This window comes from Mesocricetus auratus, unplaced genomic scaffold (assembly GCF_017639785.1).
Source record: "Mesocricetus auratus isolate SY011 unplaced genomic scaffold, BCM_Maur_2.0 Super-Scaffold_100009, whole genome shotgun sequence".
Lineage (NCBI taxonomy): Eukaryota > Metazoa > Chordata > Mammalia > Rodentia > Cricetidae > Mesocricetus > Mesocricetus auratus.
The window spans coordinates 69,338,265-69,356,469 of NW_024429193.1; the positions used below are offsets into that span (position 1 = coordinate 69,338,265).

Below are 18,205 nucleotides of genomic sequence, written 5' to 3' on the forward strand. Positions count from 1 at the left end.
CCTTGCTTGCTTATTTCTTACCATGATTTCCAACCTCAAGCTACCCTTCACTTTCTGAAAGAAGCTGTGTTGGCTCTCCTGGCCAGAGCAAATCCTTTTAATAAACATTTGCACAGCATGATGGAACCCCCCTCCACAGAACTCAACATAGCATTTACCTAACGTTTGTTTATTGTATCTGTCTTATCAAAATGGAAAGTCTATAAGGGTAAGAATTCTTGTTTTCATCTGCAACTGTATCCCAGTCAAGCTATCTGAATGAATGAAAAGCACCCAGCTAATTTTTGTCATCCCCAGACAGACTGTGAGAATGGAGACAAGCCAGAATCTGGTCTAATTCTTACCCTTGGGTTTCCAGATACTAATTAAACAAAAAGATGAGGAGGGGATGATGCTCCTCCTGCCATAACAGAGAAGAAAGATTACTAAAAGCGGGGGAGCTAAGTGCTTATCAGACACATGAACAGAAGCTAAAGCAATTCTGGATGACACAGCTGAGCGAAAGGAAGGAAACAGGAAAGACAGACTACCACCGAGGACCAGGGCAGAATGGAAAGGCAGGTGTCAGCCAGAGTCACAAGGAAAAATGGACATAGGTCAAGACGACCAAAATAGTGCTTTGTCAAAATGGGAAGCAACTGACTCCTCCCCCACCCCCGCATAGGATCTCATGAACCAGCCTTTAGTGGGTGCAGGGAAAGAAGGCTATCAAAAGGACCGCGTCACTTGGCGGGATGGAGCAGGAACAGGAACCCGACTGCACAGGAGCCAGGTGTCTTACCTAAGAGATACACTTGGTCCTGGACAACATAGCAGATTCCTCCCCTGGCGAAGTCTGAACTAAGTCAGTGTGTGCATCTGTGCATTTAACAGTGTCAAGTGGCCACCATGCATCGGGCACCAGATAAACAGCAGGCCCTGCAGGAGTTCACAGCCTGCTGAGGCAGTGACAACCCCGAATGCAAAAGAAACAAACTAAAGCATGCACAGGGAAGTCTGATGGAGAGAAATGAGACCAAACAGTCAGGGAGGAGTAGCGGGATTCCACCTGACACGTCTTGGTTTTCTTCCTCCCCTGCTTCTTCCTGCACTGTCCTTGGAGCCCGTTTACCTCGGTGATCTGAGAAAGCCACAGCTTGCTTCTTACGCCGAATTAAAACCCAGCATTGAGACACCCAGGTTCTCGTTCCTTCGGCCCATTTCCACCTGGTGGCTTCATTGTATCTGCCCTCCATACCTAAAATACCCTTCTCTGTACATCTCAACGCACTCATTTCTGTCTACCGCTTGGAAAAGGGAGAATACCGACAAAATACATTAAAAGCACCATAGGGAATGGTTTTCTAAATTAGGGCTTGGGGTGTGGCTCAGCTGTAGAATGCTTGCTGTGGTAAGCAAAGCCTTGGATCCCATCCCCAGGACCAGCAGAGAAAAATGAACAGGCAATGGGTGAATTGCATGGCATGTGAGTTATATCTCATTAATGCCACTTTCTAGAACCGAATAGGGAAGTTTATCTCCTGCTTAACTTAAATATCGACTTGTCTGTGATATATCTGGGGCTCTCTGAAGAGCTGAACAATACTTGTGATTTGCATTTCAAAACAAGACTCAAAGTAATTATATACATTTTCTGTTTCAGTTGCTAAAACACAAAATGGAAAGTATAACCCAAAATGTGGGGTATGGAACTTGTTAATACATTACTGAAGGGGGGGGAATCAATAGACATTTGTATCCACAAAACTAAAATGTCAAGCAGTTACAGGCAACTAATGCAGTCAGCGCCATCACACTGACAGAGTGAAGGAGGGTATAAACAAGGCCATCTTTATTCTCAGCTGTGGGAGGGCTCAGCACAGAACTTCTGATCGAAAATCAATTTTAATTTGCAGAATATGTTACTTCTTGGAGTATCTCATTTTCATATGTGCTACCTTTCATTTTCAGATGTCTTGAGGAATTTTAATTAAGGTAGGATCTTAATAAATAAAAATTGCCGAAAATTTAGTCAACATTTTTCTTCCTCCCTAAAAGTGGGGTGGGGATGGGGAGTGCATGTGATATCCAGATTCTTTTTCTTTGTAGCAAGTAGACTGCTTCAAGTCGTGACCTAGTTTCCCCTCCATTTCATGAAGCCATACAGTTGTCCTCCCACATGTGGGGACATTAGACAAAAAGTTCAGAATAGGATTGGAAGCCTGCATGTTGCTACTGTTTCAATGGTGGTACTTCACCCATCCCGATGCCGTTTCATTGACGATGTCACAAGCTCCCCGTCAAATCTGACAAGACATGCTTTATTTACATAATAGAAAGAGAAGCCACCTGCAACTTTGAAAAACATACCCTTTCCTTTGCTCAGGAAGGGGAGGGAAAGAGTTGCTCAGATAACCTGAGCTTAATTTCATTCTCTATTCCCAATAATCGAGAGGGAATACTCATCCATATGAACAAAAAGAGACTGAAATCTTCCATGCAAATCCTAGTTGCCTTGCAAGATTCTCTCCAGTGTCCTCTGTGACGTAAGATTTCACTTTCACACAGTATCGGGCTGTAATTAACTCTGAACACCCAAGAGTGGAAGGCAGGGGCAGGGAGCCAGCCTGGGGTCCAGGATACTTCAGACATTAACCCTGTATTTCGTGAAAATTAGTGAACAGATAGAGCTGGGTGGTGGTGGCAATGTCTGGTCAGCTCTGGGCCCCAGAACGATACACTCTTAACTACATGTTGTTCTTAAGCCTTCCATTTGTACATTGTTACAAAAGCAACAGGAAACTAATACAGATAGGGGCAAGCTGAAGGACCTTTTAATTATCCAAACAGATATGCTACAGTTCAGGAGGAGGAACGGGGCAGAGAAATAAGAAAGAGCCTTTGAGTTTATGGACTCCCTTCTCCACGCTGCCAGCACAGTAAGACCTAAGGGGGAAAAATGCACACTCACATATTTGTCTTATAATTTTCAAAATATTCAAGAACCCCGTAAGCACAGAAAGCCGTGAGTGATGACAAAACAGCCTGCCCCAATGTCATGACCGCCACCTCCCTAAGAGAGGGAAGGCCCAGGAACACTTACTCTAAAAAAGGAGTCATTTTCCTGAATTCTGGCTACTGAAAGAAAATCAAACACAACAGATGTGACAGACACGGAAGGTTCAGACCCTCTGCGCGCCACAGCGTCCTCGCCGTCGCCCTCTGAGCTGGCTTGAGGACCTGGCTGTTGTGCCATGACTCCCTCTGAAAAGTTGGAACAAACAGTGCTCATCTGTTAAAACTAAGCTGTTGAAGGCCAGCTTACGACAGAAATCTGTGATGCTGAAGCCATCAGGCTTCAGAGTTGATTGATGTCATTAAAACTCCCATATCAATAGGGAGGAAAAGAGACGCGACAGCAGTTTCATCAGTATTGTCTACCAGCGAGTGGAATAATACCGAACACTTGGCTTTAGGAAACTAAAACTCGGTGGCATATCATCAAAGGCAAGTATTCGGATTTTAGGAGAAGTATCCTATCCCCCTAGGAGTTCAGCGAAGCTATTTTTAATCTGGAACGAGAGGGCCGACATGAAAGACCACAAACAAGAAAAATAAATGCACTCTTGCTTCAGAGACTTCCAAGTCAGTGCCACCCAAGGAAAACAACGCTAATCCATTTGAAGGGCCTAAGCCAGTATCCAAGTAGTTCTGAATGGACCTGCTCTAAATCCTTCATAGCGTCACTTTCAACTTCTAAAGGCACACTCCATACTTTGAGTTTTGAATAAGCAAATTACAAAAACTAGCATATTCCAAAAGCTCACTGGGCCGGTTTCTAGTTATTTCTTAGACGCAGGAAGTTCATGAAAAGCATTGTCCAAAGAATTCCAAAACAAGCTTCTGCCAACGGTGTCAGTTGGTTCCAACTAGCAAAGCTTTAAGCAGGTGAGGAAGACTTTTGCGTTGTCACCTCCTCCGACCATCACTGTTCCTCCAGGGCCCCATGACTTGCCGGTCTCCGACAGGAGAATGCAACTCTAGTGCTGTTAAAGCAAGGTTGGCCAAAGAAATGTGAGAACTGACACCTGCAACTTCCAAGCAAGAGCTTGAATGTTGGCAGGTGGATTTCTGTCCATTGTTCTTACCCAGCTAGGGGTTGCTCCTTCAGCCAGGATCTCAGAACCAACAGGGTGAACCTGTGTGTATGTCTCCAACTGAATACAACAGTGAGATATAAAGCTAGTTTTAACCATAGCATTGGTGAAAAAGTATGTCAGGTTCAGGTTGCTGCCAAACAATGTATAACTTATTGTGTTTCCCCCTCTTCCCGCTGAATTTTTCAAATAATTTACTAAGAAGGGGCCAGTGGGGATATTGGCTTATATATCCAAATCCAGAAGCAAGAATTTTAAGCCTGAAAGGAAACTTGATAAACAAGAATTAGAAAACTTCCTCCAAAGGGCAAGACAGCAAGTATTTCAAGCTTGCAGTCACATGGATTCTACTGTAACTACTCTGGAGATATAGGACAAAATAGCCATAGATTATATATAACATGTATAAATGTGTGTGACTATGTGCCAATAAAACTTTATAAGAGTCATAAGCTTGTGGCCTAGGTCCAACTCTTTCATATGTCAATGAAGATTCTGAGAAGAGAGAGTCATGGTCACATAGTTGATATTTTAATTTGCTTCCTTTGGTTATTTTTCTTTTTTTAAAATGTGTATGGATATTTTTGTCTGCATGTACACCTGTGCACCATGTGTATCTGTGACTTCAGAGGCCAGAAGGTGGTGCTGGATCCCCTGCAACTGGAGTTACAGATGTTGTTAACTGCCAAATGGGTGCTGGAAATTGAACCCAGGTCTCCTGGAAGAGCAGTCGCTGCACCTAACTTCGGAGCCATCTCTCTTACCCCTTAATTCTCTTCTTTCTGTGACTGTATAAGACACCCACCAAAAACATTTGGGGGTGGGGGTTTATTTGGTTTACACTTTCAGGTCACAGTCCATCGTTGAGGGAAGTTATAGCAGGAACTCAAGCAGAAGCTTGAAGCAGAAGCCATGGAGGAAGGCTGGGGCTAGCTTCTTGGCTAGTTCACTGACAGTGGCGCTACCCACAGGAGTGGGTCTTCCCAGATCAATTAAAGCAATCAAGGCATGCCTCAGCAACTTGGCCACAGATCAACCAGATACAGACAATTACTCAACTGATACTCTTTACCACACCCCCCACTCCACGATTCTAGACTTTGCCACAATTGATTGACAATTAATGCTGACTAACTAGGACAGCTGGCCAGTAGGTGGTTGCACATTTAATTTAGTATAGTTTTGTTTTGTTTCTACTTTTTGAGAAAGGATCTCTGTGTAGTCCTGACTGTCCTGGAACTCACTCTGTAGACCAGGCTAGCCTTGAACTCAGGGATCACCTGCTTCTTTCTGCCTCTTGAGTGCTGGGATTAAAGCTCCCCCATGCCCACTGAGGCTCAGCATTTATAATGCATGTCTCAGCCAGGTGGTGGCACACACTTTTAATCCTAGCACTGGGGAAGTTGAGGTAGACGGATCTACCAGGCAAGTCCCAGGACAGCCAGGACTACACAGAGACGCCCTGTCTCAAAAACCAAAAGGATACGTGTCTCCTGAATCTAACCCTCAGAAGAGGTTCTGTTGGGTTGCAAGAAAAAGACAAAGTTACACATAAAAAATAAAGCATCGAATACTTGGTTTTTTAAAAATTATGTTAAACAGGCAACAGTTTGGTTATAAATGAGGATTTGCTTTTCAAATGATTATAGCGTTTGTGAAAACAAGTAAACAGCATAAGACCAAACTCATGAACAAATGATAAATTGAGCCAGCATTCTGAAAAATGAGCTTCGGTGGAAACACAGTTACATGCTCCCTTCTACAATCATCTGTGCGACAGTTTGTCAATCATTTCTTTTATCAACAGGACAGCACTTGCTATTATCTTTACAGAAACTCATCCCAGGGAAAAATAGCATTTTAAAAATATCAGAAAGTTACAGGTTTAGGAAAGCAGCCGACAATCGCTTCTCATGTTTCCCTTTGTTGTCTCTGTATTGAAGATAAACCCAGGGCCTGTCAGCTAAGCTTGGACCACCGACCTATCCGCACCCTTCGCGTTTTACATTTATTTTCCTTTCTTTAAATTTCAAAAATAATAAGCCCTCACTGGGAGGGACTCAAACAGTGCAGGAATATAAGGCAGAGCACTGCAGGTCCTCCTCCATCCCACTCTCCAGAGGGTCAGCCACACTCTCTGTTTTACCATCATGAATCACCACCGTACCTGAGCAATGGGGTGAAGTCACTTTTTCCAGTCACTTTGGCAAAGAAGACTATGGAGTTCCCCTGGCCAGACAGTCCGGGGAAATCATGTTTTAAAAGGCGATGAAGGAAAAAAAACTAACAAATAAAATGCAACAAAGGGGTGCGGGGGCTTTCTATGATCTAGGACAGCAAGGAGCCCAGCGAGCTGAATGGGGCTTCCATGCTCAGTCAAGTAACACTCCTTTTTAGGAAAATGTTCTCCAGTTTCTCTTTTATGTGTATAAGTGGTTTTTCTGCATGTATCTCTGTGCAGCACATGCATGTGTGGTGCCTTCAAAAGCCAGAAGTGGGTGTTAGATCCCCTGAGACTAGAGTTACAGATAGTCATGAGCCACCACGCAGAAGTTGGGAATCAAGCCCAGGTCTTCAGAAAGAGCAGTCACTGGACCCCTGAACTGTCTCTACTGCCCCCAAGACTCGTCTTTTTTTCTTGAATTATTACATTTTTACTTATTTATTTTGCGAGCATGGGGTTGCCATGCCTTGACACGCACGTGAATGTCAGTGGGAAAGTGGGAGACTGCCCTGTCCTTCCACTAACACAGTCCCGGACTCTGAACTCTGACACTCAGGCTTTGTGTCTATCATCTTTACTCGGGAACCACCTGGCCTAGCTCAGGACTCCTCTCTGTAAATACTTTATACAGATTTATTTTGTTGCTTTAAATCATGTGCACATGTTTGTACACCTTGGTCCAGTGCCCTCAGAGGACGTGAGATCCGTGGAGCTGGAGTTACAGGTGGTTGTGAGCTTGCATGTGGGTGCTGGGAAATGGATCTGGGTTCTCAGGGAGAAGAGCAACAAGTGTTCCAAACCACTACACCATGATTTGTTCTTTTGTTTGTTTTTGTTTTTTGAGACAGGGTTTCTCTGTGGCTTTGGAGGCTGTCCTGGAACTCACTCTGTAGACCAGGCTGGCCTCGAACTCACAGAGATCCACCTGCCTCTGCCTCCCAAATGCTGGGATTAAAGGCGTGCGCCGCTGCCACCCGGCCACGATTTGCTCTTATAAACAGCCACTGCGTTGTCAAGGCTAGTCTGGAACTACTGGACCCAGGCCTCCCAGTACCCAAGTGCAGGAAGAGCATCCTCAGAAATACCTCTAAGGTTCATCCCGGCCACACATAACTCCTCCTACAGCTTGGTGGGGAGTTAGGGAGCAAGGGGCTTTTGCAATCACAGTTTGGGTTTATTGGGTGGGTAGGGTTATGTTTGTCTTTTGGTTGTTTTTATTTTGTTTTGAGGCCTAGCCCAGGTTTGCCTCAATGTCTGCCTCCTGCCTCAGCTCCCTCAGTGCTGGGATGGTAACCCTGTCACACTACGCCAAACTTGGCTGTAAACACTTCTAATGGTAGTGTCTTTCCAGTATCTCCCTCTTTACCCCATCACTAGCATGGCTAAATATATAAATGTAATTTGGACTTATTTAAAAGTCAGTCAATGAAACACAGTGGCTGTGCCCTCCTGTACGGGGCACACAAGAAGTTGTGGGAGATGCGGAGTCACCGGCTCTGCCTTTGTGTAGGGAGCTCACAGCCCCCACAGAGCCTCTCTATGGTGACAGCCAAGAACATCTATCCCCAAAGATGGCTGGTGGGAAGGCTCTGAAAACTGGACTTGATATCCATATAATGTAGCTGATTTGTGGACATAATGAGATTTGAAAAGAAATGTGGGAATATGCCACATTATTATAAAGTATTTATATGAAAAAGAAAAAGTACAGGATAAAGATAAAATATATGTTTGTGATATTAAGGCATTTCACATCAAGCATCCAATTAAAAGTCATATATAAGCCAGGCATAGGGCTCACGCCTTTAATCCCAGCACTTACGAGGCAGAGGCGGGTGGATCTCTGTGAGCTGGAGGCCAGCCTGGTCTACAAAGTGAGTTCCAGGACAGCCAGAGCTACACAGAGAAGTCCTGTCTTGAAAAAAATCCAAATAGTGCACATTTGAAAGCTTGCAACCACACCCCACACCCTCGTAGCTTTGGGGAAGTAAGGGAACGGATATGAGGTGAGCTCTAGAAGCACGGTACCTTCTCTTCTCTCCCTTTGCCTCCAGCTACCATTAAGAGAGAGGCTTCTTGTACCAACAACTACTGGCCATGAGAGTCTCACCTTGCTACAGCTAAAGGCAATGGGACATGCAGTGCTCTGAAGGTCAAAAGAGGACATCAGATGTCCTGGAACTAGAGGTACAGATGGTTGGTTGTTAAACATCACATGGGTGCTGGGAACTGAACCTGGGTCCACTGGAAGAGAAGTCACTGCTCTTAACTGCTGAGCCATCACCATCCCATCAGCCTTTGAGTTAACCCTTTAAAGAACAAAGCTCTCTCAGAAACCCCACTAAACAGGGACTTGCACCTCATCAGCAGGCTAGAAGCAGCTTTGTGGGTAACTACGCTGCTACTGCACTCAGCAGCAACAGGTGCTCCAGTCACCAAGATGGCATAATGAATGAGCACTAGGTAGCAGCGTCTGTCCCTCGGTCTTATTCCATCACCATCTGTGTGATCTGCAGTGGATTATCTACCCTTTGTGGGTTGTGGGCCCTATGTCCATAAAACGAAGGAAAGAGTCATACCTACTTCATCGGACACATGCCAGGGCTAAATAAGAAAAATATGTGTAAATAACTAGGATGCTGCCTGGCACCTAACACACAGTAAAATGGTAACTCATTATCTGGTTCACCAGAGCCCAGTGTTTTTCCAAATCCTTTCCTGCTCTCTGACTTCCTCTCCATTTCCGAAATTGGAAAGGAATGCCTATTAGTCATCCTACCTGTGGCTAGAACACTCTAGTGTGAATGAATGAGCCTTAGCTGCAGGGTCACCTCAATCAGGTGTGTACTTCACACCCTTCCCCTTTAAGTTATGAAATGAAATTATACGAAGACATAGGGTGGAGGAAGTGAGATTCTCCCGGACCAAAGTAAACGCCATTGTTATGTAGAGTTGAAGATACTGGGAGAGTGGAAAAGAATGATCTCAGAGCAGGAATGCCATTTGGTTGGTAGAATGCTTGCCTAGCAGGCATGAAGACCCTGAGTTTGATTCCCAGAACTTGAAAACCAGAAATGGTGGCAGAAACCTTTAATCCCAGCACTCAAGATGCTGGCAGAAAGATCATGAGTTCAAGGTCATTTGTGGCTACATAACAAGGTTGAGAGCTGCCTGAAATACATGACACTTAAAAAAAATTCAAAATAGGTTTTTCATGTAGAGTTTTTTTTAAATGTATGTCAGAGCATCTTACAGTGTTAGGGTGGCTTTCACAGTGACTTCCTTCACTTTATACAGTACAGAAGTTTTGGGGAACAAAGCTGATGTGTATAAACCAACAGTTACTACCAATGCCAGAGACCAAAGTCAGAATAAGTAATAAGAATAGCATACATCCTGATACTGAAGGAAGATGGCATTTCATCTCCATGGTCTTCCTGGCACCCAGTCTCATCTTTAGAAAAACAACAGGGGGCCAGGAAGATGGTTTGATGGACCTGGTTTTGATGCTCAGACCCATGTAAAAAGCCAGATGAGAGAGCACACCTCTATAATAGAGTATAACCTTAGCACTCCTAAAGTAAGGCAGAAGGCAGACTACAGGTTGGCACACCTGCAATGCCATCACATGTCTGAGGCCAGTGAGGGCCACAATGCAAGCCCCATGTTCTTATGCCAGCCCTAAAGGTCATGAGAATACTTTCTCTGTAGTGCTGCAGTATGGTGCCCCCAGAACACCGCCAGACACGTACATATTTATAAAGTTACTAGTGTTTACTTCATGTCGGCTTTTTGCTATTTTTATTTAAGTATTTGTAAAAGACTGGCTGCTCTTGCAAAGGATCCAGGTTCAGTTCCCCACACCCACACGGTGGCTCACAACAGTCTGTAACTCCTGGTCCAGGAGACCCCATACCCACTGAAGGCACCGGGCGTGTGCATGATGCACATACACAAAGGCAAACCCTTGAATACACACAATTAAAAATATATATAAGGGAGGGGTGGGTTAAAAGTGCGGTTTTCATGTGTGTTGTGAAATGTAAAAACAAAATGGTCAGCTGTTTTAGCTTAGAAATAAATTTGAGAAAAGAAGTGGAATGAAAGAAAGCAAATGATAGCGTGAAGCGGGGTGTGCGTGCGTGCGTGTATGTGCACGTGTGTGCGTGCGTGTGCGTGCGCGTGTGTGTGCGTGTGTGTGCGTGTGTGTGTGTGCGTGTGTGTATGTGCACGTGCGTGCGTGCGTGCGTGTGTGTGTGTGTGTGTGTGTGTGTGCAGCTCAGGAGCTTCCCTAGCACGCTCACTCCCTTACAGTGCTCCCTCACACGCTCAAGGCCCTGGGTTTGATCTCCAGGACTGAGGAGAGGAGGAGGAAGGAAACTGTCAACTTCTGATTAGAAATTAAGTCACAGGAAGGAACTTTTCATTTGTGAAAATAATGAAAACTAAATATTACTGTTGGGCCATGCTAAAATCATCTGTGTAGGGACATTTGTTAAAAGCACGTGTAGTCCTTGCAGAGGACCGGGTTTTATTCCTAGGGCCCATATGATGGGTAACAATCATCTAGAACTCCAGACCCTCTTCTGACCTCTATGGGCACCAGACACACGGTAGATAGACTCACATGCAAGCAAAACAACCACACTCATCATCATCATCATCATCATCATCATCTGGCTTACAGAATGCCAAGACACAGAACCAGTCTCAGGCTTTGGGAGTCTGGTAGGACTAAGGTATTTCCAAGAGAAGTGTGCATTTCACATAAACCACATCTATGGTTAAGTGGTGACACCGCATGTGCCTGTTGCTGCTTCTGCTGAGAAATCCCACAACTAGCTAGGCATTCGTGACGAACACCTTTAATCCCAGCACTCGAGAAGCAGAGGCAGGCAGATCTCTGTGAGTTCAAGGTCAGCCTGGTTTACAGAGTGAGTTGCAGGACCAAGGTGTTACACAGAGAAACCCTGTCTTGAAAAACCAAAACCAACCAAACAAAAATCCACCCCACAACTAATCCCCAAATGGAGCAGAAATTTGGATTTAACTAAATACCAGATACTTTAGCAATAACATAAAGCGGACATAAAGTAAACACTAATAACTATAAATATTTACAACATGTCTAGCTGGGTTCTAAGAGTATCATAATGAAACATTACAGAGAAAATACTCTCATAATTTATTGTAGGAATAGCATTTATTAACCAGGAAGAGGAAGTGGACACAATCATAAAGAAAAAATTTGCATAGTCATCTACATTGAAATGAGAAATGTTGACAAAGAGACCACAAAGAAAATAACAAATAAACAGATAAGCTTCAGAAGAGAAAACATTTGCAGTGCATATAACTCACAAAATTTTAGACACCTGAGTCAAAAACAAAAGCCAAAAAACTTTCATCATTAAAAAGAATGGACAAAAAGCACAATGTATTTACCACAGCTTCTTAAAGTGTCAACTGCCACCTTTCATATGCGGTCACATAGTTGAATGTGTATTTGCAAGAAAGCTGGGAATAGTAAAATGTTTCTGAATGTACGAGGGTCAAAAATAAATTCAAAATCAAATGTGCAGCAGATTCAAGGGCAGTTCTTGCCTGTGTTACAGCCCTGGGCTTCACTGCAGCCTGGCTCTGACCATGTAACACACACTCTGCACCCAATGTTACCACACCAACCAGACCCTTTACCCCACATCACCACACTAACCAGAGCCTTCACCACACATCACCACACCAACCAGAGCCTGAACCACATGTTACCACACCAACCAGAGTCTGCACCCCACATCACCACACCAACCAGACTCTTCACCACACATCACCACACCAACCAGAGCCTGAACCACATGTTACCACACCAACCAGAGTATGCACCCCACATCATCACATCAACCAGAGCCTGAACCACACATCACCACCCCAACCAGAGCCTGCATGCACCCCACGTCACCACACCAGACCCTTCACCACACATCACCACACCAGACCCTTCACCACACGTCACCACACCAACCAGACCCTTCACCACACGTCACCACACCAACCAGACCCTTCACCACACATCACCACACCAACCAGACCCTTCACCACACATCACCACACCAACCAGACCCTTCACCACACATCACCACACCAACCAGACCCTTCACCACATCACCACACCAGACCCTTCACCACACGTCACCACAACAACCAGAGCCTGAACCACACGTCACCACAACAACCAGAGCCTGAACCACACGTCACCACACCACCAGTCTGTACCCCACATCACCACACCAATCACAGCCTGTACCACATCAATCAATATAAATTGCAGGGTTTTGTTTTCTTTCTTTCTTTTTTTCTGTATATAAGAAGCCTCTGCTTTTATAGAAATAATGAGTTAATTATGGAAAATAAAGACAATATTTTCTTAGCACTATTCTTCGGCACGGATCACATCGGTATATATTTGAATTGCATTATGTTGGACCGTTAGATTTTTAAAGTTGCTATTTGAGATACTGGCTTGTTTCATTAAAAAACATCATTAAATGGGGCTGGGCAGTGGTGGCTCATGCATCCAATCCCAGTACTTGGGGGCAGAGGCAGGCAGGCCAGTCTGGTCTACAAAGCAAATTCCAGGACAGCCAAGGCTACAGAGAAACTCTGTCTCCAAAAATAAAAGCAAACAAACAAACAAATCGTTAAGTGAATTTTGTCTTGTCTGTGAAACAAGCCCTAAGCATAACTTCAGTCATCCTGGACCACGTGCTTCTGTGAGCAACACTGTCAGCACTGATAAGTGTAAAATAAAATACCCAACTCTGAAAACACTGGTGACGCCCTGACATCCAGCAGCACTAACATTTCAGCCAAGACCCCAAAATAAAAACTAAATCCTGCTGATTACCCCACAAATCTGTTTTTCTCTTAAATGAGTGGCATAATCACATGTATATCAAAGAATTGTTTCAACACAAAAATTCTTCGTGATTTCTTATCAGTTACTATTTTTATAGGCTTATACATCCAGGGGTATATAAAATTTTTGGGTCCAAAAAGGGGTGTTAAGTGAAAAAAATATTTAAGAAGACCTATTCTATAAAACGGCGATAAAAACCTACCACAGCAGCCTGTGACGTTATCAATCTCACAAACAATATCGACTGAAAACCAAACAGGATGCTCACTCTGATGTAAGCAAGGTGTCATCAGCCAGCTTTCCCCTTTTCCTCCCTCTTCCTCCAAGGTCAGATGCCCAACCTTACTACATCCTGTTGCAGCTAACACTTTGGACTTCCGTGGGAACTTTCCTTTTTAAAAGCTAAGGCAGTGTCAGAAAACCTGGAAAGAAATTGGCCACCCTAGCTTTTGCTTCCTGCCCTCCGGTGATCCACTTCACCAGGGCTAATCACTTAACCGCATGATGCGGCAGCGCCAACACGCCAGACTTAACTGTGCAGAAAGATGAAGAATCGCTGGCCAATCGCAAGAAAGAAAAAGTCAAGACCAGAGAATGCCGTTGACGGTCTAGGCTGGCCCACATAAATAACCACGGAATCCTTTAAGCTGCCAAGAACCCCAGAATGAAAAATAAGCTTGTGTGCTCGTCTGAGGATCTCTCTGTGTTTAACTCATTGTTTTGCAATCATCTGCTCAAAAGAACCCTTCTGAAGGGACCAGAATCATCAAAATCTCTGGTGCATAAAGAAAAAGTTCGAGAATCACTTGATTCACAAACTCACATTTGTCTGCCCTGCTTGGGACTGGCATTTAATGGGTCAGTAAGATGATCCAAGAACTAAAATGTGCCTGGCTTTTATATTAGAACTGTCAAGTGAGGCAATTAAGGATTTCGTACCGAACTATCAACAGAGAATCTCTCCCGTGGTACCAGGTTCAGAACCGCCCAGGGTCCACGAGCAGCACAGCGTCCACAAACGCTGGGACATGGTTACCCTCTCTGCTCCTGTCCGCTCATAAATTAATATCAACCAGGCAGCTTCTCCAATTCTGCAAAATCTCAGTTGGCTTTTTCTTCTTCCTTCTTCCCTTCATTCTTTTGTTTTCTCTCTCTTTTAAGCCCCCTCTTTCTTACCCCTGCTAGGTTACAATGCTTTTTGTGGGAGTCTCTTAATTGCTAAGAGAAAACTGGAGTCACAAAGAAGTAATTGGTGTGGGGAGAATAGAATAATGATAACAATAACAATCAAAACGTGAGGAAATAGTCCGTTTGGTGCCCTAGGTAATGCCTTGGAACGCTAAAAAATAAATTTAAAAAAAAGAAATAGGGCTGGTAAGAACCATGTTATCATAGGTAAGGCCCTGGCTTCAATCTCTAGCATTCCTTCCTGCCTCCCACAAACAAACAAAACCTGAGAAAACTCAAATATATTTTAGGAAGAAAGTAAGAACCAAATTAATTAACTTTCTACGTGTAAGATGAAATGATTATTAAAGTCACTTTTGTTTTCTAAAAATACCTTACAGCTGTCGTCTAAGAAACACAAAATAAAACAAAAGCACAATCTGGTGTCAAATACCTATATAATTCCAGCACTTAAAAGGCTGAGGTAAATGCATCATTAATTTGAAGCTGCATAGCATGACCTTGGAAAAACTACATTCATGATGATTCTATCTAAGCCAAGTTATAAACTTAGTATTGTATAGGATATGTGTGGTAAAAATTTAAAGACAAAATAGGAAACAGTTTCAAAAAAAGGTTTTTTTTCAAGTGGGAAAGCACTTGCCTAGTACACACAATGGTCTGGATTCAGTCTCTAGAAACACACACACACGCACACACACACACACACACACACACACACACAAAGGTTTTAATAGTTAACTATACAGAGAGAGGGGGCAGTGTCTGAGGGGTAGCAGCATGACTCTAAGGAACTGATATTTGTTTTCTTACCCTTGCATAAATTAGTCTTCATGTTATAGTTTATTGTAAGTATATTGCAAAAATAGATAGTTTGCATAACCACATATAATTTATCAGGGCGAGGAGGGTCACTGGCTGTTTCAAGTCTCCGCGCCCCAGGGTTATGGCATGCATCAGGTCATATGAGATGAAAGAGAAGGAGAAATCTTTAGAAAGGAAATCTTCAACGTGGTGGGGAAGGAAGAAACACTGGAACAGGCAGAATGAACGACTGTACGGAGGAGGCGGAGGAATGTAGGCCTCGGAGTCACTTCCCACTCCCTGGAAGGGGACACCAGACAAGCGCCACAGTTAATGCCCAAGCTTGGTAAGGAATGCAAAAAGTGTTTGAAACATGCTAATAAATTTGGCGGGAGAAGCGCCACCTCTAAAGTGTGTCAACTATTAAATAACTTATCTCCAAGACAATAAAACCTAAACTTGTAAGTTTGACCCTCTTACCCACTTACAGAACTGCTGTCCCCCACCCCTCCGTGAAGAAAGGCCGTATGAAAGCTAAGAAAGGCGAAAGCACCTATTTCTAGATGCAGAAACTGCACACCATGTCTTGGCAACTATTATCACAGAACCTAGCTATGCCCTGGCAGTCTTCGGACATTATGGAACCAGTAAAAAGCTACAAAAATACCGTTTGTACAGGCCTGGGGGAGCACTGAGGAAATATTGAACATATATCTGGGTCGTACTAGTTTAAATTCCAACACAGCACTCCACAGTGCAGCCTTTGTAAGACAGAAGCTTTCAGGTACCAAGACTCCAGAAGAGCAAACACTTCTGAAACCCGTAAAGCCATGGAAGCACAGCCTTACAAACTTTTTCATGGTATTCCTGAATCATTTACTCAACAGTTATGTATTATTTCACTTAGGGTTACACCGTACAAAACTACCAGTGATTATCAGTTGGGGTTCATGACACTCAAGAGTCTTCACTCTGAAGAAAAGGCTCGGTAACGGGCACAGAAGTTATTTTTAAGGTTCCAGGACTTCTACGAGAGCACCCGGCTCTGATCAACTTTCTCCTTTCCTTTGTATCCCATGTTCTGCCCTCCATTTCCACAGACCCAACTTCCTCCAGGTGGGTGGATGTCACTTGACTCTTCCCAAAACCTTCACCTCCGTATCAGCCTCTAGGTTAATCCCTCCCTCCAGCTGCAGGTAACTGTGGTTAGCCAGCTGGAACCAAAGGCCAATCATTTCCTCCTCATTATGTTAGAAACAAACAAACAAAAAACAAAAACCAACCAACCAAACAAACAAACAAACAAAAAACACCCCAGGAAAAGGGAAGGAACGTGGACCTCCATTTATTCTTACACTTATGCGCCAAGCTACTTGATTCGCACAGGGTTTGTGTGCCCCAAAACAAGATCATAAAGGTAAGTATAGGCCCCCAAAAGATCCATGGTCCAAATGAATTGCTTTCTCCGACACCACACTGGGCACTCCCTTTTACCACGGGGAGGGTAGTTTCAACAAATAGTAATTCTCAAGCAGAAAACTGGTGCCGTGGGGGAGGGAAGGAAGGGACCAGAGGTCCAAAGTTCAACAAGACTTGACTCAGTACGGGCACGTGGTCTGACCAGGTTGAGGTGGAGCAGGCGAAACCATAGGGAGGGAGGGGTCGTTGTCCACCGAGAGAGCCAGACGCAGGGAGTTCTCCATGGCCTCTGACTCACCCACAGATAAGTAATCACCCAGCCACAAGTTCCAAACCAGCAATCTGAGATTTAGTTTGCACGGAAATTTTGGAGTTTTAGCTCCAAAGCCATGAGCAGGCAAAGAAACCAATCTGAATTCTCTCGGGATCAGCCCGGAAAAAGGAGACTAAGGATGGAATGGCCACCGTCCCGCCCTCTCGCCTCCACGAGTTAAAGGTGTCAGTCCCTCCTGGCTGCAGCGAGAACTGCCCCCGCGCGGGGCAGGGTGTGAGTGGCCACCGAGGAGCCGGGTCCTAGGCGCTCCGCACCCTTGTGTAGCCCGGGTCCCCGCGCCCCACGCGTCTCACCTGCAGCCGAGTGGCCCGGGAGCGCGCGCCCCCGGGCACGGCGCGGGCCCCCAAGCTCGCGGCGCTCTCGCAGCTCTTCCTCCTCGTCCTCCCTCCGCCGGCCCTCAGCCATGGGCGAGGCACCGCCACGCAGCCCGGGGACAGCCGGCGAGCTGCGGGCAGCGGGTGCCCCTCGCCAGCGCGCTCAGCGGGGGAAGGAGGGTTCCACCTGCAGCGCGCGGAGCTGGGGCGCGGACCCGGCCGAGCTCCCCGCCTCCTGTGCACGAACGGGCGGCCTGCAGCTCCTCAGCTGGCTCTCTCTGCTCGCTTCCCGTCCTGTCCCCTTCCCCGCCCCACAGAGGTCCAGCCTGGGATCGGGCGGGCTCCCGGCCGGCCTCGCCTCCTCGGGGAGGGGTTACGGGCTGCTGAGGCCGCCCTCCAGCAGCACAAGCTGGAAACACCCCCAGAACCCAAACAGACGTGCACAAAATAAATAAAGGGGATGACGAGGGGAGAGAGATGGGGAGGCCTGGCCTCTTCCTGCCCTTTCACAATATTCCAGAGTCAACAGGAAACCCATTCGTTTGACACTTAAACAAAAGGGGGGAGGAACCGGTTCCTAGGCGAGCTAGGAGAGATGTGCCAGCTGGGAGAGGCTGAACTTCACTTGGGGCACACCACCTAGAGTTGAGTGGAGGCTCTGGGAGTTCTGTCTCTGTGTGTCTGTCTGTCTGTCTCCCTCTCGTCTTCCTTCTCCCCCCCACCCCCACCCCTCTCTGGCACATGTGACTTAAGCAGGCCTCGAACTCCTGATCTGCCTGCCAAGTGATGCGGTTACAATAGTGTGCCACCATGCCGGGCCCTTCCCCCTTTTATAACCCTTTAAAATGTACCTCACGAGGGAACAGGTTT

At 45.3% G+C, this 18,205-nt stretch overlaps 1 protein-coding gene across 1 annotated transcript in view; it reads right to left on the reverse strand.

Annotated features, from left to right (window-relative positions):
• The window catches only part of Sh3d19 (SH3 domain containing 19), a 147,782-nt gene extending 130,139 nt beyond the window's left edge, over window positions 1-17,643 (reverse strand). Inside the window, 1 exon segment of the mRNA XM_040752570.1 lies at window positions 17,315-17,643. Coding sequence (XP_040608504.1) covers window positions 17,315-17,426 — 112 coding nt within the window. The 5' untranslated portion in view covers window positions 17,427-17,643.
• Window positions 17,644-18,205: the final 562 nt, after the last annotated feature.